Source organism: Yarrowia lipolytica, chromosome 1A, assembly GCF_001761485.1.
Source record: "Yarrowia lipolytica chromosome 1A, complete sequence".
Classification (NCBI taxonomy): domain Eukaryota; kingdom Fungi; phylum Ascomycota; class Dipodascomycetes; order Dipodascales; genus Yarrowia; species Yarrowia lipolytica.
In genome coordinates, this window is record NC_090770.1 from 1398041 (window position 1) to 1421603 (window position 23563).

The 23563-nt window shown below is 47.1% G+C and overlaps 13 protein-coding genes and 5 non-coding genes across 18 annotated transcripts; 9 read left to right on the forward strand and 9 right to left on the reverse strand.

Annotated features, from left to right (window-relative positions):
- The first annotated feature begins 204 nt into the window (after window positions 1–204).
- Window positions 205–295, forward strand: YALI1_A13982r. Its single transcript has one exon. It is a non-coding gene; the product is annotated as a tRNA-Phe (tRNA).
- A 423-nt stretch (window positions 296–718) lies between these two features.
- On the reverse strand, window positions 719–1429 carry YALI1_A13994g (uncharacterized protein; the record flags this gene model as incomplete). Its single annotated transcript, XM_500050.3, has 1 exon — window positions 719–1429. The coding sequence occupies one exon, from the start codon at window positions 1427–1429 to the stop codon at window positions 719–721; it is 711 nt and encodes a 236-aa protein (XP_500050.2).
- Window positions 1430–1519: 90 nt separating this feature from the next.
- YALI1_A13996r lies at window positions 1520–1615 on the reverse strand. The gene has a single exon. It is a non-coding gene; the product is annotated as a tRNA-Ser (tRNA).
- Window positions 1616–3999: 2384 nt separating this feature from the next.
- Window positions 4000–4276, forward strand: YALI1_A14020g (uncharacterized protein; the record flags this gene model as incomplete). The annotated part of the gene is made up of 2 exons (XM_068281775.1): window positions 4000–4002; window positions 4052–4276. The coding sequence occupies 2 exons, from the start codon at window positions 4000–4002 to the stop codon at window positions 4274–4276; spliced, it is 228 nt and encodes a 75-aa protein (XP_068137876.1).
- Window positions 4277–4335: 59 nt separating this feature from the next.
- YALI1_A14024g (uncharacterized protein) lies at window positions 4336–5865 on the forward strand (the record flags this gene model as incomplete). Its single annotated transcript, XM_500051.3, has 1 exon — window positions 4336–5865. One exon carries the CDS (start codon window positions 4336–4338, stop codon window positions 5863–5865), a length of 1530 nt encoding a protein of 509 aa, XP_500051.3.
- A 2380-nt stretch (window positions 5866–8245) lies between these two features.
- YALI1_A14079g (uncharacterized protein) lies at window positions 8246–9898 on the reverse strand (the record flags this gene model as incomplete). Its single annotated transcript, XM_500052.3, has 1 exon — window positions 8246–9898. The coding sequence occupies one exon, from the start codon at window positions 9896–9898 to the stop codon at window positions 8246–8248; it is 1653 nt and encodes a 550-aa protein (XP_500052.3).
- A 2006-nt stretch (window positions 9899–11904) lies between these two features.
- Window positions 11905–12843, forward strand: YALI1_A14099g (uncharacterized protein; the record flags this gene model as incomplete). Its single annotated transcript, XM_500053.3, has 1 exon — window positions 11905–12843. One exon carries the CDS (start codon window positions 11905–11907, stop codon window positions 12841–12843), a length of 939 nt encoding a protein of 312 aa, XP_500053.3.
- Window positions 12844–12868: 25 nt separating this feature from the next.
- YALI1_A14109g (uncharacterized protein) lies at window positions 12869–13275 on the forward strand (the record flags this gene model as incomplete). The annotated part of the gene is made up of 2 exons (XM_068281776.1): window positions 12869–13114; window positions 13168–13275. The coding sequence occupies 2 exons, from the start codon at window positions 12869–12871 to the stop codon at window positions 13273–13275; spliced, it is 354 nt and encodes a 117-aa protein (XP_068137877.1).
- A 541-nt stretch (window positions 13276–13816) lies between these two features.
- On the forward strand, window positions 13817–13903 carry YALI1_A14118r. The gene has a single exon. It is a non-coding gene; the product is annotated as a tRNA-Pro (tRNA).
- Window positions 13904–14504: 601 nt separating this feature from the next.
- Window positions 14505–14870, reverse strand: YALI1_A14127g (uncharacterized protein; the record flags this gene model as incomplete). The annotated part of the gene is made up of 2 exons (XM_068281777.1): window positions 14505–14710; window positions 14753–14870. 2 exons carry the CDS (start codon window positions 14868–14870, stop codon window positions 14505–14507), a joined length of 324 nt encoding a protein of 107 aa, XP_068137878.1.
- Window positions 14871–15075: 205 nt separating this feature from the next.
- On the forward strand, window positions 15076–15384 carry YALI1_A14131g (uncharacterized protein; the record flags this gene model as incomplete). The annotated part of the gene is made up of 2 exons (XM_068281778.1): window positions 15076–15167; window positions 15213–15384. The coding sequence occupies 2 exons, from the start codon at window positions 15076–15078 to the stop codon at window positions 15382–15384; spliced, it is 264 nt and encodes an 87-aa protein (XP_068137879.1).
- Window positions 15385–15539: 155 nt separating this feature from the next.
- Window positions 15540–16034, reverse strand: YALI1_A14141g (uncharacterized protein; the record flags this gene model as incomplete). The annotated part of the gene is made up of 1 exon (XM_068281779.1): window positions 15540–16034. One exon carries the CDS (start codon window positions 16032–16034, stop codon window positions 15540–15542), a length of 495 nt encoding a protein of 164 aa, XP_068137880.1.
- An 813-nt stretch (window positions 16035–16847) lies between these two features.
- YALI1_A14150g (uncharacterized protein) lies at window positions 16848–17113 on the reverse strand (the record flags this gene model as incomplete). Its single annotated transcript, XM_068281780.1, has 2 exons — window positions 16848–16976; window positions 17021–17113. The coding sequence occupies 2 exons, from the start codon at window positions 17111–17113 to the stop codon at window positions 16848–16850; spliced, it is 222 nt and encodes a 73-aa protein (XP_068137881.1).
- Window positions 17114–17157: 44 nt separating this feature from the next.
- On the reverse strand, window positions 17158–18210 carry YALI1_A14162g (uncharacterized protein; the record flags this gene model as incomplete). Its single annotated transcript, XM_500054.3, has 1 exon — window positions 17158–18210. The coding sequence occupies one exon, from the start codon at window positions 18208–18210 to the stop codon at window positions 17158–17160; it is 1053 nt and encodes a 350-aa protein (XP_500054.2).
- An 840-nt stretch (window positions 18211–19050) lies between these two features.
- On the forward strand, window positions 19051–19122 carry YALI1_A14171r. The gene has a single exon. It is a non-coding gene; the product is annotated as a tRNA-Met (tRNA).
- Window positions 19123–20338: 1216 nt separating this feature from the next.
- Window positions 20339–20917, reverse strand: YALI1_A14189g (uncharacterized protein; the record flags this gene model as incomplete). Its single annotated transcript, XM_500055.1, has 1 exon — window positions 20339–20917. One exon carries the CDS (start codon window positions 20915–20917, stop codon window positions 20339–20341), a length of 579 nt encoding a protein of 192 aa, XP_500055.1.
- Window positions 20918–21919: 1002 nt separating this feature from the next.
- Window positions 21920–22954, forward strand: YALI1_A14199g (uncharacterized protein; the record flags this gene model as incomplete). The annotated part of the gene is made up of 1 exon (XM_500056.3): window positions 21920–22954. The coding sequence occupies one exon, from the start codon at window positions 21920–21922 to the stop codon at window positions 22952–22954; it is 1035 nt and encodes a 344-aa protein (XP_500056.3).
- A 458-nt stretch (window positions 22955–23412) lies between these two features.
- Window positions 23413–23500, reverse strand: YALI1_A14215r. Its single transcript has one exon. It is a non-coding gene; the product is annotated as a tRNA-Asp (tRNA).
- Between the last annotated feature and the right edge of the window lie 63 nt (window positions 23501–23563).

Below are 23563 nucleotides of genomic sequence, written 5' to 3' on the forward strand. Positions count from 1 at the left end.
AATTAGATCCTCACGGTATGGAAAACTTTAGACCCAGAGAAAATACACCACAAAGTCGATAGTGAGACTTGGCAAAACATACCAAACATGTCAATATTCACCATGTCATCAATTTTCCACCCCTTGTAGTGTTCCTTTCGCTTTTCCCGCGTTTTTCGCCTCATTTTCAGCACAAGTGCATCATCTACCATCCTTGGTCTCACAGCGGATTTAGCTCAGATGGGAGAGCGCCAGACTGAAGTAATATCTCAGTCAAGTAATCTGGAGGTCCTGTGTTCGATCCACAGAATTCGCAATGCTACAGCTTGTCTGTAGGTATCTTTTTTGTGATACATGTTGCTTTTACTTCATGTTTCCCACCGTCGTCATTGCAGCGTGTGTACGGTACATACTGTGGGTGGTAGGGGCGTTGCGATTAGTCAATTGATGTATACTTTTTCGGATGCTTGAGATCCTAGGACGTATCTCATGGAAGAGGCGTCTGTCGAGAACAATCTCAAATGTTGTGTTGTAATGGTGGGGTGTATGGAGCATCAGGGGGTTGGAGATGCAAAAGGCATATATCTCCAGGGATGTATGAGACATAGCTCTGCCCGGAAATGTTTGTGAATTGCGCATAGAACCAATGTTCCTGTAGAAGACGCATCTGCGATAGTTCCAATGTTCCAGAAGCAAGACACATCTGCGATTGTTCAATTCAAGATCTTCTGCCCGCACTCTACTGCATGAAATTGTACAGCAGTCGCTCGAATCTGACAGGCAGCTTGTTGCTCTTCTCGACTCCTTCACTCAGCCACACTCCAGTGCCTCCAATCTGGTTAGCCATCACCACATCTGTCAACAGACGATCTCCCACCACTGCCACTTCGGATGGCTGATCAATGACCTTGTTCTTTTTCAGGTATGCTACCAGGTCCTCGTGGCACCCCGGCTTTTTGACCGCGTGTCTGTACACCTCGAGTCCGGTGTTTTGCTCCACTCGTTGGGCGTCCTTGAAGTCTGTGTCGTCATTGGTACCGGCGGAGTTGGACACAACCAGCAGCTGCAGTTTGCCCGGGTACTGCTTTTTGAGCTCGTCCATCTTGTCGTGATACTGTTCAAACACGTGATCTGCGCCGTCCACCGCAAAGCAGTTGTCTTTATCGAGAATGACTGCCTTGATCTGGGCGCCGTTTTTGCCGGGAATAGGTACCGGCAGCTGGCTGAAGTTGCTGACGGTCACGTGGGGCTTGATCAGCGACGGGTTGAACAGCAGTTTGAACGTGTTGAGCGTTGCCGAGAGATTCAGGCCGTTCACCATTGTGTTTGTTGAAGGGTTGTGGATGTTGAAGTCGAACTTTGATCTGAAAAAATAAAATAATAATAAAAATAATGATAAGAATAATAATAATAAAAATAATAAATAAAAACAAAAACAGAAGACAATCATCCGAGGAGGTAGATGGGTAATTAACGGTGAATTGACAATTTTAATAAGAAACAGAAGACTCGTATTTATCGTAAAAAATACCAAAAAAATCGTCACGGACAGGATTCGAACCTGCGCGGGCAAAACCCACTGCCTAACAGCTAACAAATTAGCAGGGCAACGCCTTAACCACTCGGCCACCGGGACGCGGTCGATCGGAAGGAGGTCCGAGGAGTCTATATTCGGTAGAAATGATGACTAATCAGAAACGACAGAATGACTTTGAGAGACAGATTTCAGAGGATGAAACGGAGGGTATAGTTGAATGAAACAAAGGAATAGTTGTACGAATCTGAAAGTATAGTTGACTCAATAATATGGCATGAATGTGACTGTCTTTTATCATGGTGGTAGGTGTGAAACCAACTGTCAGCATTAACAATGTGGAATCCTCTACATTGTCTGTTGGATATTGTACGGTGTTCCAAGTACTATATAATATCTTTTAATGAAGTCGTATTACACACTTGTCCCCATATCACCACATTTGCCTCATAAAACTACTGCTACTAGTATTCACGTAGAGATACCAGTCAGTCAATCTATGCACATCTTCTGGATACCAGATCAGCTACTTTATGTTGCGATTAATTTCATTACAACATGAAAGAAGCTAGTATATGGTCCGAGATAGGCAGTGCGATATGAATTCATACTGTTCTTACCACAGAGCCTTTTTATGCGTACAGTAGCAAGCCAGTACAAGGTGAATGAGAAGGAGTGGAGTGCGAGAACTACGGCTCTCGGGAGTATATAAACACGGACTGATGTCTGGTGAGTCTACCCAACAAACAACCACCACCAGTTTATCTCGTCATTCGCCATGCTGTTCAAGAACCTTGCCCTTATCTCTCTTGTCACCCTTGTTGCTGCCAACCAGGCTGTTCCTGTCGGCAACTCTGCTCCGGCTGTGGCTGAGTCTCCCGAGGACATTTCCAAGCTCAAGCCCCAGTGTCCCGAGCAAAAGTGTCCCAAGCCCAAGGTTCACAAGCTGACCAAGAACATCACCAAGACCGTGATGAAGACCGTCACCAAGTCTGCCAACAAGTGTCAGCCCACTCATTAAGTGCCGTACGATTTTGATCGATCCAGAAGTAGTAAATCGATTCAGAAGTAGTTAATCGATCCAGAAGTAGTTCGTCAAGTCATCCTGAACAGGATGTTTCTGTTCCATGTTGAATGGTACCTTCTGGTGGCTTGATCGTGACTGGGGCGTAATAGCATCCAACAAGTCAAGCAACAACTGTAGTGTGCTTAAAAGGAAGATCTTCCTTGTCACCAGGATCTGCCGAGCTCAACAATACACTCCCCACGGAGGTCAACATCTGAATAGTCGTTTCATCATACGAGCCCTGTATTGCTCAAGAAGCCACAAACGGGAATAGTGGACATGAACGGGAGATGATCGGCAGCCCTGAAGATCGTTTAATACGAACACTTGTCTCAAATCTTCCCCTTTACCTTCAAAATAAGCGTCTTCTGAACACTTGATGGAATCGTCCTAGATGGTAGGAGAAACACAACGAAGTTCTGAGGACACTCCCGTTCGACTCGCCAGGCCGCAATCATCAAAATAGCGCCAATTGTCGCCATTCCAACACCCTTGCCAAGTCCATATTCTCCAAAAGTGGCTGCTATTGCGACTCATGCGGAGAAAGACGTGCTTTATCTAGGCGCAGAATCTAGTGATGCGCGTCACACTAGTGTTAGCGCCACACTAACGAGATGGGTACGAGACGAGACGGGGTTCCCACGCGGTTATTTGCTCTTTTGCTAGGAACACACGTCTCTAGCAGCGATCAGAACCCTCAGGAGTGTGAATTGGTTGGTGGAAGGCGGAAGATTCAGTTGCAAAGGCGGTGTTCGTACAATTACAGGGCTCTACAATGGCGCAAGTTCATGCTAGTCGTCTGTTGTCTTCTTTAGCGTCATCTGTCAATCCAAGCCACAGCTTAGTACGACTCGTACAAGGACTACTCTGCAGTACGAGTAGGGGTTTGGTGATAGGAGTAGCGGTAGTGTGCGAGTGTGAGTATGGGTATGTCTGTATTGATCTTTTCCGGACTGATTTGACCCTGTTGATGGATCTGCGAAGAATGAACGGGTTCTTATCTCCATCATCAGTAATGGGGTGTTATTGACAGCCAGTCCAAGTACAGTAAGTGCAGTTGAGGCCACAAAAGTGTCCTCATAATATCAAGAGAGTCGAACCGCCATTAGCAGCAAGTCTCACAATCCCTGCTCACCCATTCGAGACAGTCCAACAGTGGACGTTAGGGTCAGACTGGCGTTGGACAAGGGTGTGAGAGACCAATATTTGAGAGACTTTGAGCTCATAAAAACCACATCATCAGGAAGAGCAGGTTTCAGCGATCAAATTGATATCAAAATCATCCAGTAATTTGTTGTTGAAATGACATTTTTTTTCCCTGAAATATTTTAGCAGAAAAAAAAAAGTAAAAAAAAAAAAAGGATGAGAACAATTTAAGTTGGATCTGAAAAGACAGACACTTCAATATCACAACTGCGAAATGGTGAAAATGCGCTGATTGAAAAAAGGAAAAAAAGAAGGGAAAAAACCAGGGGAAAAAAACGGCCAATCTCGGAGTTCTCCGCACAATCACTTCAACAAACGCTCGCGCCCAAGCCGAATACCCGCACTGCGCCTGTCAGTCACGCGCCAGACAGATGTCAAACCAGCATGAAAAGTTTATGAAGCGCCTATTTTTAGGCAAGGGCTTTGACAGGTTCGAGGACGGTCCGGAGAAGCCCGTGGAACGTGTCTGTGGCGTTTTTGAGATGTCCTAGATGCATACGCATATAAAGCGATTTGATCTGGTGGTTGTCCGACAATCACCGAACCCTCCATGTCAATCAAGTCGCTCTCAAAGGGCTCCTCGCTGGATGACACTTGTGTCGGCATCTCCCGGGTGGCTACCCCGACCAACCTCGAGAAAGACCTGTCATTATGGGAGACGATGAAGATCTACAAGAAGGCGACATTCTGGAGCTTTGTCATGTGCTGCACCATCATCATGGACGGCTACGATGGAAACATGGTGCCGTCTTTCTACGCGCTTCCCGTGTTCCAGAAAAAGTTCGGCATCCAGCTCCCCAACGGAGACTGGACAGTGGAAGCCAAGTGGCAGACGGCGTTTCTGGTGGGAGTCCCCATTGGCAGAATCACAGGTGCCGTGGGAGTCGGTCTGCTGGCAGACAGATTCGGCAGAAAGAAGGTGACTATCACGTCTCTGGCATTCATGGTGGGAGTGACCTTTGTTGTGTTTTTTGCCACCGGCAAGGAAATGCTGTGTGCCGGCTGGATCATCAGTGGAATTATCTGGGGCGTTTTCAACACCATGGCCCCGACCTACGTCTCGGAAGTGTGCCCCATCAAAATGCGGAGTCTTTTGGCAGCCGCTATCAACCTGTCCTGGGTCGCCGGACAGTTCATTTCCACCGGAGTCGTCACAGGTACGTCCACCAGAACCGACGACTGGGCATATCGAGTACCGCTAGCAGTGCAATGGGTGTTTCCGGCAATTCTGATTCCCACATTGTGCTTTGCCCCAGAGTCTCCGTGGTGGCTCTTGCGACGGGGAGAGATTGACAAGGCAAGAAACGCACTGGCTAGACTGGCAGACGAGACCAAAATTGACCTCGACGCGCATCTCGAACACATGATCCAGACCGACAAGGAGGAAGACAAGTCAGGAACGATAGCCGAGTGCTTCAAGGGTCCAGATCTCCATCGTACCGAAATCTGCTCCATGGTGTACTCCATCCAGCCGCTGTCAGGAGCCAACATTATTAACTTCTTCGCCTTCTTCTTCCAACTGACAGGAGTGCCCCAAGACATTATCTTCAAACTCACCCTGGGACTTACAGGTTTGGGGTTTTTGGCTACTCTGCTGTCGTCTGTTCCCATCGCTCGAGTGGGAAGACGCAAAATCATGCTCACGGGACTGTTTGTTCTGACGGTGGCTCTTTTTGCCATGGGTATTCTGGGCTGTTTTACATCCCGGGGAACCAACTGGGCTACCGCAATCTTGCTATTTGTGTGGGTCGGCACGTACGACCTGTCCATTGGTCCTGGAGCTTTTGTGATTTACTCAGAGTCGTCGTCTGTGCGTCTGAGATCCAAAACCATCGCCATTGCCTCCGTCATTTCCTCGACAGTGACTCTTGTTTTCAACGTGGCTGTTCCATACATGTTGAACGAGGCTGAGGCCAACATGCGAGGACTTGTGGGGTTTGTGTATGGTCCGCTGTGTATACTGTCTCTGATCTGGGTCTATTTTCGTCTTCCGGAGCTCAAGGGGCTCAGTTATATGGAGATTGATCGGTTGTTTGAGGGCAAGAAGGTTGCTAAAAGATGGTGTCTAGGAATAGAGTGATTGACGAGGAATGGATATGGTTGCTTAGTTCAGGTTGTAGAAGAAGTATGGTGGTGTCGTGAGCAGTCAGGGTTAGTGGCTTCTATCAAAATCCGATGAAACCGACTAATGTCTTTGTTCTCAAGCCAGCAGAAAAATCTAATCAAAGTTGCGATAATGCACGATCGTTATCTCAACTTTATCCGCACCGATACGATAGGGGTACATCGAGTCTGTAACCAACAAAAAATCATCTACGGCAGGTCTACAACTCACTTGCGACAACCACGGACTTGTTCATCCTGCTCCATGACAAAAGCGGCCTCTGAAATGAGTTCTTGGATTGTGCTGTGTATACGGATCTTGCCACTCATTGTGGACCAAGCCAGGACTGAATCGGAATCAGCTCGAACCTCCGCATTGTCATCGCAGCCCTCGGGTTTTTATGTCTCTGTTCACCCTCCGCTGTAGTGTTACTGTATGTTTGTTCGTTTTTTCAGCATCTATGTACAAAATACATTCACGGTTGAAATTCCGATCTTAACCGTGGGCTGCTATTACTGTCTTGGATATATTTCAGCTTCTAAACGGTTGCCGTTTTCTTCCAAGTCCAGACGGCAGAGATTTGCTGACACAGCTAATTGATCCTGGAAGAGAATCATTCCTCGCTATCCATGATTCACACCCAACTCCAGTACAATACCAGTTACCTGGGTTTTTCTTTATGTATGTATGTATGTACTGTACATACTGTAGGAGTACATACTAGCACGATAAATTTCTGTACAGTACTAGCACAATATATAATTCTCGTACTGTACTACAAGTAGCACGATATATAAAAAAAAAAATATATAATTCTCGTATTTAGCACGATGTATAAATCTCATACTAACACGAATATAATTCTCGTAAAGCACAAATATAATACTCGTACGGTACTCTCCCAGTACAATTGCCATCACTAATCTCTCCCGATTCTCACTGAGCTATTTCTCCGGGAAATATTGGTTTTGGTACAACAACACCACCGTCCTCAAAAATGCGCCAATTTGAAAATTTATTTGAACAAGCTCTCAATATTGCCATTTTCGATAATGTCTTACAGTTTTTGCAATCTCGACACGCGAGTGGACAGACATACAGTGGATCTAGGTAAAGGGCTCATCAGGTTTTATTATGTGAACTAAAAGTGTATCTCTTGGTGAATGATTCAAATATCCTGATGAATAATTCAAATACCCTGATGAATAAATCACATCTCCGGAAGAAAATCTCATTTATTCTTCACACAGATTGATTTATTCACGTGTTCTTCCCATTTTTCACATTTTAATGGCCGAAATGAATGAGACCACGACTCAAAATGTGCGGTGTTCTGCCTAAATTGACGCTTTGCACTTTGGCCGAATGGTCAACTAAAGTCAACTAATTCCATTCGAGAGAATATGAGTCAAGTTGAAGGTGCTATAAGTGGCTGCGGTCACATGACCAGGAAAAAGGGAGTCGTTAGTGCAATCACGAGCGGTCGCGTGCAATCATGTGCGTGCAACTATGCTCGATTCTCGTTTGCCTCTCTTCCCTCTCATCGCATCGACCTGTGCTTGTAAAATCGTCTATGTATAGAAAAAAAAAAAAAAGTTTGTCGGGGTCTGAAATTTTCAGCGAGGGATTGAGGTGAAATTTTGACCCATTGACTGAATTGACCCGTTTGACATATTTTTACACATTTAGACACATTATTGGATTCCTCTCAAACAGAAGAATCGAATGGTAAACTCCATTTTTCAATCGGATCACTCACGGTGTCTTGGAGTGTGGATGCAACCATCATACAATGTACTGTATAGTACTTACTTGGGGTGAATGGGTGAGAGCCAGTAGGTATCCCCTGGTCTAAATGCAATCACCACATTCCAACACACCATTGTTTCTGAATGTACACAAATTTGCGGATCATGTGATTCCAAAAAGGTATTCCTGCCGTTTCAGGTCTTCTACTCAGGCAGGTTGGGATTTCCTTGCTGGAAAGCCTCTTCCTTCTTCTTAGTGCAGGGAGCATGACCCAGGACTTGTGAAGGATCCTTAGTAAGCAGGTAGTTCTCGTGTGTAGTGTACCTACTGTCTTCATTCTATTCGTTAGTTCTCAGCTTTTAAATATATCCTGAACAATTCATTGAATCAACTATAGTCCTATCTCACCTGACTTTGAGATGTGTCTTGTGTAGCTGTAGTTTGACTTGATGTCGCCCTTGTAGCTAGGAACTGTCGTATCATTGAGCTATGTCACGGCAGGTAGCTGAACCACATGACAGCGGTCCTCTTTTCCAAGTGCACACCCTCAATAGTCCACAGCAATAGCCCGTCTTGCCAACAATCAACTAAGCCTAGGGCTGGTATGCTACAGCTTAGCAACCTCCTCAACATACTCTCCAAAAACGCTGTCTCCCTTTCTCTCTCTCAAAACCCGTCGCAGAATCTTGCCCGAGGCAGACTTGGGGATAGCATCAACCACCACAATGCCTCCGTAAAGACGCTTGTACGAGGGAACTCGACGGTCAAACCACTGCTTAATCACCGGGAGAGCTCGCGCTTCAGTAACAAGAAACGCCCGAGCAGACTCCGTGCCTCGGTCGGGATTGGTGACTCCAATGACAGCGACATCCTTTACCATGGGATGGCCCAGCAGCACAGATTCAATCTCAGCCGGAGCCACCTGACGTCCGTTGACCTTGATCATCTCCTTGTTTCGGTCCACAATGGTGAGTCGTCCTTCCAGGTCCATGTATCCTATATCGCCGGTCTTGAGCCACTCGCCGTCAAACGACTCAGAGTTGGCCGAGTCGTTGTTGAAGTAACCCGGAGTCACGTGGGGGCCGCGGATGTAGATTTCGCCGGTTGGAGGAGTCACAAACGACCATTTGGAACGCGGAACATCGCCCTTTTCGCCCACAATTCGCACCTCCGTGTTGGGAAGCAGTTTTCCCACGGTCTTGAGATCGCGTTCGGGATCTTCGGGCTTGAAAACAGACACCTGGAGAGTCTCTGTGAGTCCGTAGCCCTGGATGAGAACCAAGGGATCCATTCCGTTGTCTCTGTTGCCCTCTTTGTTGCCCGTAAGACGCTCCAGAAGCGCGTCTCCTGCAGTAGGGGGAAGGGGAGCCGCTCCAGTGGCGATCAGAGTGGTGAGTTCGCAAATGGACTTAATGTAGGGCTGTACACGGCTGTCCTTAGCCAGAGCCAACACCACTGGAGGGACCAGATACAGAATGTTGATTTTGTACTTGATCTGGGCCTCCAGCAGGTCCACCAGGGAGAACTTGGGGAACACAACGGTGGTCATTGAGCCTGCGACCGAGTGGAAAACAAACTTGGTGAGTCCGTAGACGTGGGTCATGGGCACAATTGCGGCGGTCACGTTTTTTCGGGCGCTGAACATGGTCTGGGAGGAGATGACGGCTTCGGTGGAAGACGACATGTTGATGTGGGTCTGTTGGACCGCCTTGGGGAGTCCACTGGTGCCACTGGACATGCCCAGGTAGGCGACCCGGTTGGGGTTGGAGGTAGTGAACTTTTTCCAGGGGGCAGACGACTGGGTTTTGAGCAGATCTTCAATGAAGATGAGCTTGGTGTTGCTGGAGGCGCTTTTGACCTTGGGTTCGAACTGCTGGTTGCAGATGACCAGCGACGGGCTGCAGACCTTGATTTGGTGCGCGAGATCGCCCGCCTCGTAGGTGGCAGCTGCGGGGGTGATTGTTACGCCCAGATCCAGTAAAGCGTAGTGGACAGACGCCTGTAGCGGCGAATTGACTGCATGTAGCATGACGACAGGGCCCACATTCTCGTCTGGTTTGGCGTCGGTGAGTCCGTAGTCGTTGTACAGGGCGGAGCTGAGTCGGTCGGCCAGTTTCCAGACCTCGGAGTAGCTGATTGAGTTGCCTGTGACCACGTCAATGTAGGCTGGATCTGTCGACGAGTAGGACGGTTTTGTTCGCAGGTAGTCGGTCACGGTTCCGTTGAAAATCGGCAGAGTTCCGGTGCTGTGGATGATCATGTTTTGGTTGTTTTTGGTTGGTTTGGTTGATTGTGTTTGTGTTTGTGTTTCTCAATTGGCCGCAACTTGTACAAATACTTGTAGTCAATCGTCAATCGTCAATCGTCCATCGTCAAGGCCTGATATATAAACTCACGATAAGGTGGGGATATGCACGATCGGCCGAACTGACTTTTGTGGGGTGCAGGCAACTGGACAAGAGCAGAAGTCATCCAAGACGCCACGTGAAAGTGGGGGAATCGGGGAGAATTGGGGATAATGACGAGAAGCGGCGTTGGTATCGGTGATTAGTCAGCTTTCTGGCGGCAGCGGCTTGTCTGTGCGTGTATGGAGGCGTTTTGGGGTGGTTCTGAAGATCCTCTCGGTAGTCATAAAATCACCAACTCAGTATGATGCAGCTACAGTACTTGTAGTACAGTTCAGTAGATGGATGTAGTGGCACTATGGAGAACCTTGACGTTGTGGAAAACCACTAGTTTCCGTTCCGAGGGACATCTGAGGGAATCCCGAGGGACAAAATTCCGAGGGACGAATTCTCCACAGGGCGTGCAGAGTCCTGAAGAGTCTGACAGAGGAGAGTTTGGTTATCTAGACGCTCCCTGTAAGAGGGGATCAAAGTCGTTAAGTTCAGATTCGTTCAGTCTTGTCACTAGTCTCTTTGACAGCTGGAGGGGAAGACCGCACGTGCAGAGTGATTATTCGGAGGTGCGGAGAGAGAGAGAGAGAGAGAGAGAGAGAGAGAGAGAATAAGAAGGGTATGGGACACGGAGGTTCGGGATCGTGGTCGTGGTCGTGGTCACAATGAGAAGTCCAGACGCTTTCAAAACTATCCCCCACCTCCAGACTCATTGTGCTCGATTGAGTCAGTGAAGTCATCTCAAAGGTGCTTTTATCGTCTAGAGAATGACTCTTGAGAATGGATGACTGGCGACGGGTTAATTTCGACATACCCACCGCCTCTTTACTGTCGAAATGTGAATGATGTTCTGGGTGGTTCATTACCGTCAAGTCCATTGAACTTGGAGGTTTGACAGTCGAAAAGAAATAAAAGAACCATGATACTGTCCAGTGTCGAATTGAAGGATATCTAATAAAAGAAACCAAGTGGTCAAGGGGTGGTTGATACCACCTACATGTTTCTCTCCGTTACAGTGTATGATACTCAAAAGGACCCACTTGAGATGCTCGAGACTTTCTGGTTCCAGTTTCCGATTGTGACTTGGAGACTACGTGAATGTTCATTCCCCTGAACTGAAGATCTCTCTAAAGTACATTCCCCTGAACTGAAGATCTTTCTGAAGTACTTCTACTGTACTGCAAACAACCACAGCAGTATTCGCAGATCAACGAATCATAAAGAGACTGCTGAAGGGCATTCTATCGTCATGTCAGAGTTCAATTACCGATACAAACAACTGACCAATTCCCAACATATTTCTTCACTAATATTGAACATTTGTCGACCTCACTTCGTGGCCAACTCTCCAAAAATATTGCCACTAATACAATACATAACTGGTGATGTTTGTTGACCCCCTTCATGTTCATCACCAGTCGAAGAACACAGTATCTCTTCCAGAAAATCCAGATCCACACTAAAAGGGTGGCTGGCACTCGACTACCTGCCTCAAATACCAGCCTCAACTCCATCCCGGAAGCTGTAGAATAATCCCATTGACTGATGTCAACTTCATCCAACTATCACCAAACTCGGCAAGAAACATCTACGAGAACACTCGAATCAGCCTCTGAAGGCCCGGGTGGTCACGTGACTACTGGTAGCATTTAGTCACATGACCAATAACTAACTGCAGTAGCCACGTGACCCCGTCACCATCACATGATCACGCCTCCATCTCCACCTCCCATCCATCACGTAATCAGCTAATAATGCGGGGTATTTTTCACTTTATAAATATTTTATTTTTTCACTAAACTCAAAAAAGACTCTAAGTCAGCCTCACCCCTCAAGGTTCGCTATCTCGCATGTCTCCACACTACCGCCAATGAACAGTCTGCCCAGCGAGATCGTGCATCTGGTGGTTGGCCACTGTCCGCTGGAGGCGTGCGTCGCGCTCGGCGACACAAACACGCGCTTCAGAGGCCTGACAGATCCGTTTTTGGGCGAAAAAGTGCGGAAACGATGCCCTTTTATGCTCCCGAGAACAGGGACACCGACAATGTTGCAAGAGCCACAGAAGGAACCGACACAAACAGAAAAGCAACAGAAACCCACAGAATCATGGCGACTATGTGCTCGACTTGTTCTTGCTCGACAGAAACAGCATCTGATCACTCTGTCTGAAGGGCATCAAGATCCTCTAGTCTATTCACTCAAAGTCGGCATGAAGACCCTCAACTACGTGCTCAAGACAGATCTCGATGCGTGTCAAGGCTTAATAGACACAAACAACCACGTCGAGGGCGAAGAAGATATGAAAAAGTTGTGCCGTGAGATTCTGGACCATCATCAAGACTCCCCCGTCACCGTCTCCAGACCCAATCTGAGTCATGTCACCTTCCCTGAACAAGGAGTCCATAACTTCATTCACCATCCCCATCCCGACTTCACCTTCTTCAGTATGCTACAGCCCAAGGGATGGTTCCTCTACTGTGCCATCGACAAGAACCCCCTTCTTCCAATCTTTGGACCCTTTGCTTTCTCTCATCCAGACAGTTTTCGCGTGTTCGTATACGACGGAGTGGTATGGGTGGACTTTGATGGAGCAGTGTTGCCATTTGTTGTTGACGCAGAAGACAATACGGTACGTTTCTGCAAGCAAAAGATGATCCATGGGTACCCAGAACAGCAGGGTAGGGCCTTTGTCCAAGGCAAGGGCGAGTTATCGCGGTACTTGTGCAATATGAACGGCAAACGCATTTGTGATTTGGAATCGGGTGTTAACTATTTCCTTGAAATGGGTACCGATCGGTTATTTTACTGACCGGAAGTACAGTACAGCAAGCACCATGAACCATCCGAACACTTGGACACCATTTTCGACGCCGTATAACACGTTCCCAACTGTTTTCTCACTGCTGGACAAGGTATCTCCATATCCATACCCGATCTTCTTCACCCCTCAGCGGCAACCCCCGGACACGCCTTACAACTTTGAACCAACTGAAACGAGATTTTTCACACCGAACACGGTTCCGCTGGTTTCGAGCCCATTTCTCGACTTCCCTCTATCTTTGCCAACTTACACCTTGTCGGTGTAGCAACAGCAAGAGACAAGGGGACCATCGGGACCACCGAAACGGTCCAGTACAACGCTCAATGTCGAAGCAAGCAATCTAAGCCTCTGGAAGGGCTTTTAAAGAGGTATTTACATCCTATGACGACATTTCCGTCACTCAAACTCGATAACTTCTAAAAAAAACACCACGTCCGAATTCAACAACGCAACAAACTGCCCATGTACCTCATCAATAGTTCAAAAAGAGTCGATCACTTCATCAATGAAAGATCTATCTGTCAGGTTGTATCATTGGCCCTTTTCTCAGCCAACGACAACGCCATGAATACATGCCCAGTGCCTTTCACACCGCATTTTTCCCCTGATATACTCTCACCTCGGACCATACACTTTTAAGGGATCAAATCGACTCATAAGGTGTTATAGGATTAGTCATCGAGTGGTCTCTTACTAGAGAATATTATGAGACGTCCTAAAGGGCTTCTGAAGAAAATCACATGCCTCGCACGTGACCTTGAGGAGTTACCTGGATGTTAAGGGTTACCCTGTGATGCAGAGGAACAGTTATGTAGGATGTTACGTCATATTTTAATAAATCAAGTTTATCGCCAACAACTTCCGCAGTACAAGTGGTACCCCGTAGCAGATCAGCGGTCCCCGCTGGTCTGAGCTGAACTACTGATTAAACCGGATCTGGTTTCTGACTACACTCATCCATGGCCCGATGGTTTAGTGGTATAATTCTCGCTTAGGGTGTTCCTGAGCAATTTGCGAGAGGTCCCGGGTTCAATTCCCGGTTGGGCCCACTCTTTTTGCTACAACTGTCGTCAGTCTCTTTCTCTTGCCCTCGTTGCTCTCGTTGCTTGCAGTTCTGTCCACGGTGGGGCTCGTGGTTCGCATACAGAACGCGTAGGAGCGATTTGCTGACTGACTAAGCATTGTGGGACGTGGATATGTCACGTGATGTGTCACGTGATGTGTATGAAAAGAATTATTTCGATTTCTGTTGCTGTTTCACAATACATTTTGCAATTCTGACCCCAAGGACTTCTCATGAGTCTACTCTTGAACGAAGGCGTACTATTTATTAGCATTTTGTTAAGAGTAAAGCCCACTGGGGGTTCCTTTTGGGCCCTGCAAGGAATGTGGAGGTATGATAGATGTTCCAGATGTTATATTGCTACATGTTTATGAACAAAACATATATTTGGTGGCTCAGTCATATATATTTACGTTGTAGTTTCTGTTCCAGGTTTGAGAGGTAAGTGCATTTAGTTAAATTTTTGTTAAGTTTGGAAAAATTTAGTTAGGGGTTCAGTTCAGGATGCAGCGAATGCAGTCCAAGCTGGTACTTAAGGACAAGATGGTACTGTATTACGATACAAAGTTCAAGAAGAATAAATATGTTAGTATTCACAAGATATGGTGATCTGGTCGACCAATTTTTGTAGTGTACACTTCAGCCGCTTCCACGGTTGCGTGAGGGATTCACAAGTTGCCCAGTCCGTTAAAAAGATTTTTTGGTGTACAGTAAAGTATGTACAGTAACATACCGTACAGTACAGCTGAAACGTCAAATCGGATCTCTGAACTGGGGGTAATAAGTAGAAGCCTGGCCACCGAAAAGTTGTGTTTTATCATTCGTAATCCTCACCACAGGAAGATGTTGCTCGAGTTCCTCCTCCCGACTCTTCTTCATGGGGTAAAAGGTGCGATCTATTAGTTTGATGGAGAATCTGAGTGGTTGAACAAAGTGCTAGAAGCCAGCCCATGATTAAGTGCGAGTGGATTTAATGGAGGAGAGAGGATCAGAACGAGAAGTTTGACAGAACGAGGAGTTTGACAGAACGAGGAGTTTGACAGAACGAGGAGTTTGACTGAACGAGGAGTTTGACTGACCCATGTCTGAACGGCAGATTGCCTCGTGCGAACATTAGCAGATTCATAGCTCAGGGTAGCTCAGTGTTGGCTCAGGAAATGTCTGGCATAGCACCCTTCATTCTTCTGGCAAAGCACTTTTGTATGAATTACCGATTAATAAACGATATCAACACACACGTGGTCCATTGGTCGGTTTTCTGAGGTTTGGATCCCGTATATACGCGATAATGGAGCCTGCAAAAACATAAACGCGATCAGCAGTGGCAAATGAAACAGACACTAGTTGACAACTTTGTCAAATTACTGTGTGCGTTAGTCACACCTCAATGTCGAGAAAATGTCGATACTCATTGGAACCGCCAGAAAGCCCCTGTTCTCACAATCACATTCGTGTACTTGGTCTGATCATCTGATATCGCAATCTCCACGTAGGAGAAATCAAATTCGGTCCTGATTTGCACTCACACCTAGTTCAAAGTAAGCAACTATCTTTTGAAGCTAGCTCTGGGTCTGGGATATTTAAACCAGCAGATTCGTCCCTGTTCGTCCCTGTTCGTCACTTATCTCTGAAGATGGTTTACCCTTACTACGCCGTTGCCATTGGAAAATATGTGGGGATTTTCACTTCGTCTGGTGCAGCCACTGCTTCTACGACCGGAGTGTCGGGTGCCAGTATGATGGGATTCAAAACTCTTGGAAGCGCCATTTGGTGGCTGGCCACCACTTCTGCAGCAGGTGCTGCCACGGTGGGACTGGGAGTTGTCGGGCTGGGAGCGGCTGCTCTCATAATGACCACTGATTCTGATCCTGTGCCAAAGTGTAGTTGGTGGCAGGAGTGGTGTTAGAGTAGTGATCGGTGAAGTGCTTGGTGGAGTGATTAGTGGAGTGAATTGAGTGCGTTGAGTGGATCGTGATCGTGTGAGTTGAATGAGTATGTTGAATGGTTGAGTACAAATGACGTTGTTGTAATGATTCAGTGCGAGCAGTAGTGGAGAGGCTATGTCCTCCCTGATGTTTGGAAATCCCGTCTGAATACTTCCGAGAGCCCAAACCATCCCTAGAAATTCATCAGTAGCATGCAATTGACCGTGCTGGCTACTTCAGGACATCGGATTAATCTTCTGCTACTCTACTGTAGTCACCAGACAAGCTTCAACTCCAGCTGTGTCTAAGATAAGGGTCACCCTGAAAACGCTTGAGGTTCTTGGAGACATCCTCGTATTGGCTCTCACAATTGTGAAAGGGCCAGTATGGTTTTGAATGACTAGATGAGTAAGAGACGGTCGAGAGCCTGCTGCTCTTTTGGAAAAGTTCTGATCATGAAATGTTGGTCGTACCAAATGTCGAGCAGAAAGCTGGTGAAGTGAGATCCAAGATGAATGTCTTTCGATTTAATGTGATCCCTTGAGTAGGAATCTGTACAAAACGAGGTGTCTGCAGAACGGCACGGTCGCTCATAGATAAGACGCTCAGTTGGGGCCCGTTCGCTGAAAAAACGTTTTTCAAGCATAATGATTCGTGAGGTTTCCGTTCATCCATCAGATCCATTCTGCTTCGGGTTTAGTTGCCAAAGTCGGCTCAATGACTTGTAATTTCGACCCGATATGTTTCTTCCATCATTGGTTTGATTCAAGTCGAATTTGCACCTGTATCCATGAGAGTTGTTGTACAGTATTGTACTGGGCGGTTGGGTATGAAATGTTCCGATGTTGTTGGAGGCAGTCAGAATCAACATCTTGTTACCATAAGGTGAAATCTGACCATTGTACCCACAATAGATGCAATTTCAGCCAGTTCAAACTTTCAAACACCTCGGTGAGACTTGGCTGAGCTTGGTGGTGGCCTACACGGTGTAGACGAGATAGCCGTTACCGCAACTGTTGGTTTTGGTACAGGGGAACACATGGAAGGAAATCCACAACAATATTCTCATCCTGGGTTGTTGAATCAGTCGGCCCAACTTCAGGTGTCGTAGAAATGTCAGTTGTCAGTCGAGTCTAGACGATCGCAAAAGCACAGACTCGTTGTAGTTTTGAACCACATGTGTAAAGCCGCCTTTTAGATCATAGAACCACACTAATCTTTGAGCCAGCTGTAGAGTCCAACTAGAGTGAAACTTCTCATGGAGACGCATCTTGTAGACAGCTTCATCTGGAGTCACGGACATCTGAACTTTGATCAGCTCACATCTCTCTGCTGGCTCGTTTCGCTCTGTTGGCTCACGTCGCTCTGTTGCGTCTCCCCGCTCGTCCCTGCTGCCACTCTATACACACTCCCATCCTCCACAGCTCTCACCATCAACCCCCTGCTGACATCCACAATATATGTTCCCAAATGAGTAGGAACAACGGCGTAGTGATAATCCCAGTGATCATTTCGCTTGCCCAGAAACAGCAGATCGAATATCGATCCGGAGCCCGCACTGTCTGACACAGCTTCTCTCCCCAGCTGGGGTTGCAGCACATGGTGAATGCCACCTCGAAAGTAGTGAATAAGTCCGTCGTAGTACGAAACGGACTCATTGTAGCCGTCGACTTCGGCCACAATCTCAAACTCCCGGTCCACCAGATAGAATAGGGCCCATCCCGAAAACAGAGACGGCATCACCAGAAACACATGGTCGCCGAATGTTAGAATATTCGGCATTTCGAAGCATTTTTCAAACATGTCCGGCTGAAGACCTTTTGAGCCCTTAAACTTGATGATAATATCGCCCTCGGGCCGCTCATCGGGTTCACATACTGCCATGATCACCAGCATATGAGGGAACGAGATCACCTTGGAGTCGTACCTGTCCTCGGGCTCGTATCCGTACTCATTTCCGTGAAGGTCGCGGTCTTTTATCAGATCCTGCGAACATGTGTTTGATAAATCCACGCGGATTCCGTACTCGCTGGTGTAAACGAGGTTTGCAATTTTGCGCTTGTCGAGCCGTTCAAAAGAGGTGTCTAGAACCGGAGACTCGTGGAATTTAGTAGAAGAAACAGTCTTCAGTTTCGGTGTTATATCCACTCCGGGCTTTGAACGCCGCACCTGCTCAATCGCACACGCTTTCCACGTGCCACGATCCGAAAACTGGGGTTCGAACCACGGACAGGAGCGCCGTATTGCTCGCTGAAAAAGGGTATCGGAAACGAGACGACGCCAACTCGCACTGGTTTGCGAAAGCGCGATGATTGACTCGAGATCCAGCTCTTCGGCGATCAGGAGAACTATTTCTGGTGGCAACATGTTGTGTGTAGAGATGTCAGTCGCAATTAATCATGCATAAAGTACGCATTATCCCAAACTCTTAAGTTGAAGTAATATAGTTGACGATAGTTGCGATGTTAACTATACAACCCCTCAACCGTGTCCAGAAAAAGAAAAGATATTGGTATCTCAGAAGGTCACTGGAGGAAAGAAATGATATAAATGATTGAATTGAGAGATTTTTGCGGCGTATTTCACATTTTTTTTCATTTCTCGACGTCAGGAAATTGAGGTATCCCTTCCCGAAGCTGTAGTAATACTTGTTAGAATTCTCTTCAAATTTACTTGAGATTAGTTGGATGTTGTTTCGAGTCATTTTCGCCACAAGTACTGACCGTAAAAGGACCATTTGGTCAAAGGCTTCTTTTTATCATACATTGTACACTTCCAGAATCTCTTCAAGCTCTTTTATGAGCGGAAAGTGTACTGTACTTCCTCTCACAGTTAATGCGCACAGTGACTTAGGAGTCCTTGGATCTTTGGAAATACGAGCGCAGTCGGTCTGTGAAGTTGACAATTGTTCTCTTCAGAGTACAAGTATCGCAGCGATACCAATTTTGCCCTATATTAAGACATTATACAGTCATACTCACACATAAATAGTTGAGAGATTCGGTCCATGCAAAAGAAGCCAGTATCCACTGTGATTTGTAAATTGCCATTTGAACTGACAAAAAAAGTTCCTATCAAGTGGTTACAATTGAACTACATTCTTATCGCCCCCATTTATCAACTAAACCACCTTCTTTGTGGGTTTTTGCGGCAATGAAACTCACCTTTATGTGAAATCGTCTCTCCCCACCAGGAAAAATCTATATGAGCGGCATGGCGCAGCGGAAGCGCGCAGGGCTCATAACCCTGATGTCCCTGGATCGAAACCAGGTGCCGCTATTCTTTTTTGTTGACAGAAGACGTCCTTGATCTTCAGAGGTGTTGGTTGTGAATAGAGACTGATACAGAGTGTGCTCTTCTGGACTTGTAACATATTGGTTTACAATGAAGAACATGAAACGGAGCTGTCGACATGAAACGGAGGTTTCCACTGCTAATCTCTATGTTTTCGAGCAGTATTTGGGACTCTTTTGACTCAATTGATTACTCTACTTGTGGTTCAAGTGTCTAAGCCGTCCACTGTAGTCTGGTAAAGTCCGAGATCACGCTAGTAGCAACAGATTCAAATTGTATATTCTCTTTCTATCACCTGTAAAGTAGGCCAAATCAGTTCCCTCTCCATTCTGAAATGTATTCTCACGATCTCTGCTGTCTAATCACTTCCATTCTACAGTAGATATCACTGAACACATCTCCCGACCCAGTCATTGCGCTCTTGTGATGTAGGAGACTTCCTCATTCAATTCAAATCAATTCAACGGAAAATATTCATTGAAAACTACATCTTTTAATTCGTTCTTACAGTGCTCTGGGCGACTCTACAGTAACAGTACATAAAGTACAGCATGTACTGCGATCAGAAAGCCATCAATGGAGTTGGTTACTAAGGGAACTTGAATCTGAACATCTACGGCAATTCAATAATCTACTATCAATTGTTTTGAGTCATGTCCGGTGACTCTATTGACCAAACATGTATCGGTCCTAGAAGAACATACTGAATATGTAAAGCACGCAATTTGGGGCGACCAACAACTGTTCAGAGAACATTATCTGGCACAGATGTCCTTCATTCTATACTCTCCAACTTCGGAAATCTCTTTCCACGGCCATTGAGAGCGAATTAATCGTTGTATGACTTTTTTTAGAGAAACTCTTCGGAACTGGCCCACTCAGTAAAACCAAACCAGTCATCAGGTATAGTTGAAGATTAGTTGTCATCCAAGTGCACGTACGAAAAACCACTTTTCCTACAGCACCATTCAAGTCTGTATTTGCCTGATTTGATCCCCATCACTTCACTCATCCTTCACTCGTCTCATTATCAATATCATTGTCTATAAATAACACCCATATGGATGTGCGGAATCAGAATAAATAGTAGTGCTGGACGCTGTTAGTAGTTGCGGTTGACGTCGCGTAGTGGCCGTTGATGTCGGAATCTCTTCGTCTGTCTTATCACGTCAAGACCAATACACACCGGATGACTCCCTTGTCACACGCCCTTGTTGGACACCAGCAAGATGATGTTGATGGTGAGAATGGTGGCGGCAGAGAGCCAGACGAGCATGGTGGAAAAGGCGCCACTCACTACGCGGCTCTTCTGCTTGGCGTAGCCCGTGACGGTGTGGATGTATGATCGTGCCGCTCCCAGAATGGTGAAGAAGGTGAGGCCGATGAAAATGTAGCCAAAGACCAGCGTGGCGTTGCGCTCAAAGTCGTTGGAGTCGCTGACCACGCCCACACGCTCGTACGTGACAAACTTGGGCGTCACATGCTGGTCTCCCAGACCGCTGGAGTTGCCCAAATGTGGAGTCACGCTCCGCGACTTGGACACGTGAACAAACCGAAAGTTGAGCAGCATGGTTGCCGCCGCCGAGCCCATGGCGATCGCCATCTTGATCCATGCCAGATAGGTTCGTTCGTTGGCGCATAGGTCTCGGACCTCGGACGTCTGGTTCGCCATGATGATGGGCTTGTGCCACGGGTGTTTCCAGAAGAAATGCAGTCCCGACACTTTGTGCAAGTCCAGCTTCTGCGCCGGGGTCTCCGTGCTTGTAGTTACCGACCGCATGGGTGTTGGGATGTCGACGGAGTGGTGAGTAGAAAGTTGGAAAGTTGAAAAGTGGAAATAGTTGGTTCTTCGACAAAGCCACACTTCTTTTGGGTTTCATTTCGCTTAGGTTAGTATCGGAAAAATGTTCAGAAGGAGATTATGGGAGGAGGGAGGCACGTGGAGAGGCGGGGAAAATGATAGATTTGGTCACGTGACTACAATGAATTGATTTCCGAAAGAATTACCAGTTTTGGGCCATTTTTCGTCGGTTTTGTTGGTTCTTCGTTCCACTGACATCAGCTGAATGATCGACTTGAATGGTGGTATGATGGAATCAAAATCTGGAGATATTGCAGTGTAGCAGGAGGAGTTTTTATCCGCGAATTTGTATGGTATTCAAATGAAGGAGAACCACTCGGTACAAGTACAGCTTTTTCTGTCAAGTACGGTACAGTACGCAGGTTAGTCGTGTATACAGGGCTTTACTAGTATGTGCATACTGGTGACGATGGTGAAATTTGGACTCACCGCACTACAAACGGAGTGGGGATACAAGTGTTGATGATCATTCGTTTTTGAACCACCCGAAGAACAGATTTGCACGGTTGTTGTTTTAATTAAATGGTATCTGCACTTTCAGATAGCACTTTACAGCGATATGATTAGACCAGCGAGTTTCAACTATTGTCGAGTAACTGCCGAATTATTAGTTGACATTTAGACAGAAAGGAGTTCAAGCTCTCCCTGCCCTGGCTAAAAGGTCGTTTTACCCCGATTTTACGACACGGAGCTGCATGCCAATCTCAATTATACCCCACGCCAACTTGGTCAATTCTGCTGCAAATCGCCCAGAAATCTGGAAATCTGCTGATAACGATCCGGCTACCATTTTCTCCAAAGTTCAGCCCCCCAACTCCCCCGCATCGTCCACAAAAGCCGTCTCGATTTCCATCGCCACTCGCATAAACTTTTAATAAGTGCAACACCATTCGTCACTCTTCCAACCTCCGCAAACACAAGATGTTACGACTAGGAGGCCTTCGCCAGGTGCGGTTCAACTCGACGTTGGCCAGCTCGCGACAAAAGTGTCTGGACGAGCTCAAAAAACACGACAAGTCGTCCTACATCATCCAATCGTACGTGCAGAACGAACATGCCCGAGACGCCTTCATTGCCATCCGGTCTTTGTGCCTGGATCTGTCCAAGCTGAACGCTGGCGCCACGGGCTCGCGCCGGTCCGGGTCCGACGTGTCCGAGCCGTCGCAGATCAAGCTGGGGTTCTGGAGAGAGGGCATCCAGCGTGTGTTTCAGCGCACGGCCGACAAGTCCGGGGCTCTCAACCACCCGACCCTGGCGCTGCTGGACTCGACTCTGGACCACGTGGATCTGTCCAAACGGTACTTCATCACACTCATCCAGTCACGGGAAGCGTACATGGGCAACCGGCCCTTCCCAGACGTTGATTCCATGGCCGTCTATGGTGAGGGTCTCTTTTCACAGCCCAACTACCTGTTCCTGGAGGCGACGGTGGGCACGTCGAAAAACACAACCGAATTTCTCAAGCTCAATCCCGAGGTGCACTCCGAGCTGCACACCATCATCGCCCACATTGGCCAAGGATCCGGCATCGCTGCCCTACTCAAGGGCCTGCCGTACTACATCAACCAGCGCAACTACGTGCCTCTCCCCGTCCAGGGCCTGGTGTCACATGATCTGTCGGAGGAGGAGGTTCTCAGAGGCACCTTTGACAAGGATAAGCTGTCTTCGCTCATCTTCGAGGTGGCCACCCGCGCCAACGACCATTTGATTTCCGCAAACACGCTTCTGGAGCAGCTCAAACACAACCTCAACTCGGTTCCGGACGCACCAAAAGGCGGCTACTTCACCTCGTCCATGTTCCTACCCATGATGTCATACATTCCCACCAAGATCTTCCTGGAGAAGCTGGAGTCCGCCGACTTTGACATTTTTTCGAGCAAGCTGCAGACCAAGGACAATATTGCACTGCCCTACAAGAGTTGGAGAGCCAGTCAGACCAAGAGTTTGCCAGAGTAACACACGGCAGTGGTTGGATGGACAGACCGAGCAGCGTAGCCGGGTGGCTGGCTTGATTGACAAGAGCAAGATTCTTTCAATCAACAAAACGACAAGTGACCGTTTGAACTGATAATATGTACATAGTTGAATGATTAAGAATGATCCACGTGATCCATTCATTGTTATAGCACCAACAGAGAGACACAGTGTCAGTGCAGTACATACATTCTATACACTAACATGTGTTCTCGACCCACGCACTTTGAAGTTGGAATAGGAGATCAACCAACCAAAGAATGTTACAAGCTTCATTATCGTGCTGTATTGTACTTTCCGACATATTGTACTCCTTTTTTTGCGCAATTTCATCGAATTTTCTCGCCAATATGCCCAGGCCAAAAATCTCATCAGTAACTTCTGACTAAGATGGAGAGAAATACACCGAAACTACCGCTAAAAAGACCACAAAAAAGATGCTCCGCAACGGAGAATTGAACTCCGGTCCCCCGCGTGCTGAACAGTTGTTCTGACAGGCGGAAATTCTAGCCACTAAACTATTGCGGATCGGTGGGAACCGGGGCTGCTGGGACCGATTTGAACGAGGAAACAACCCGATCAAGCAAGCCC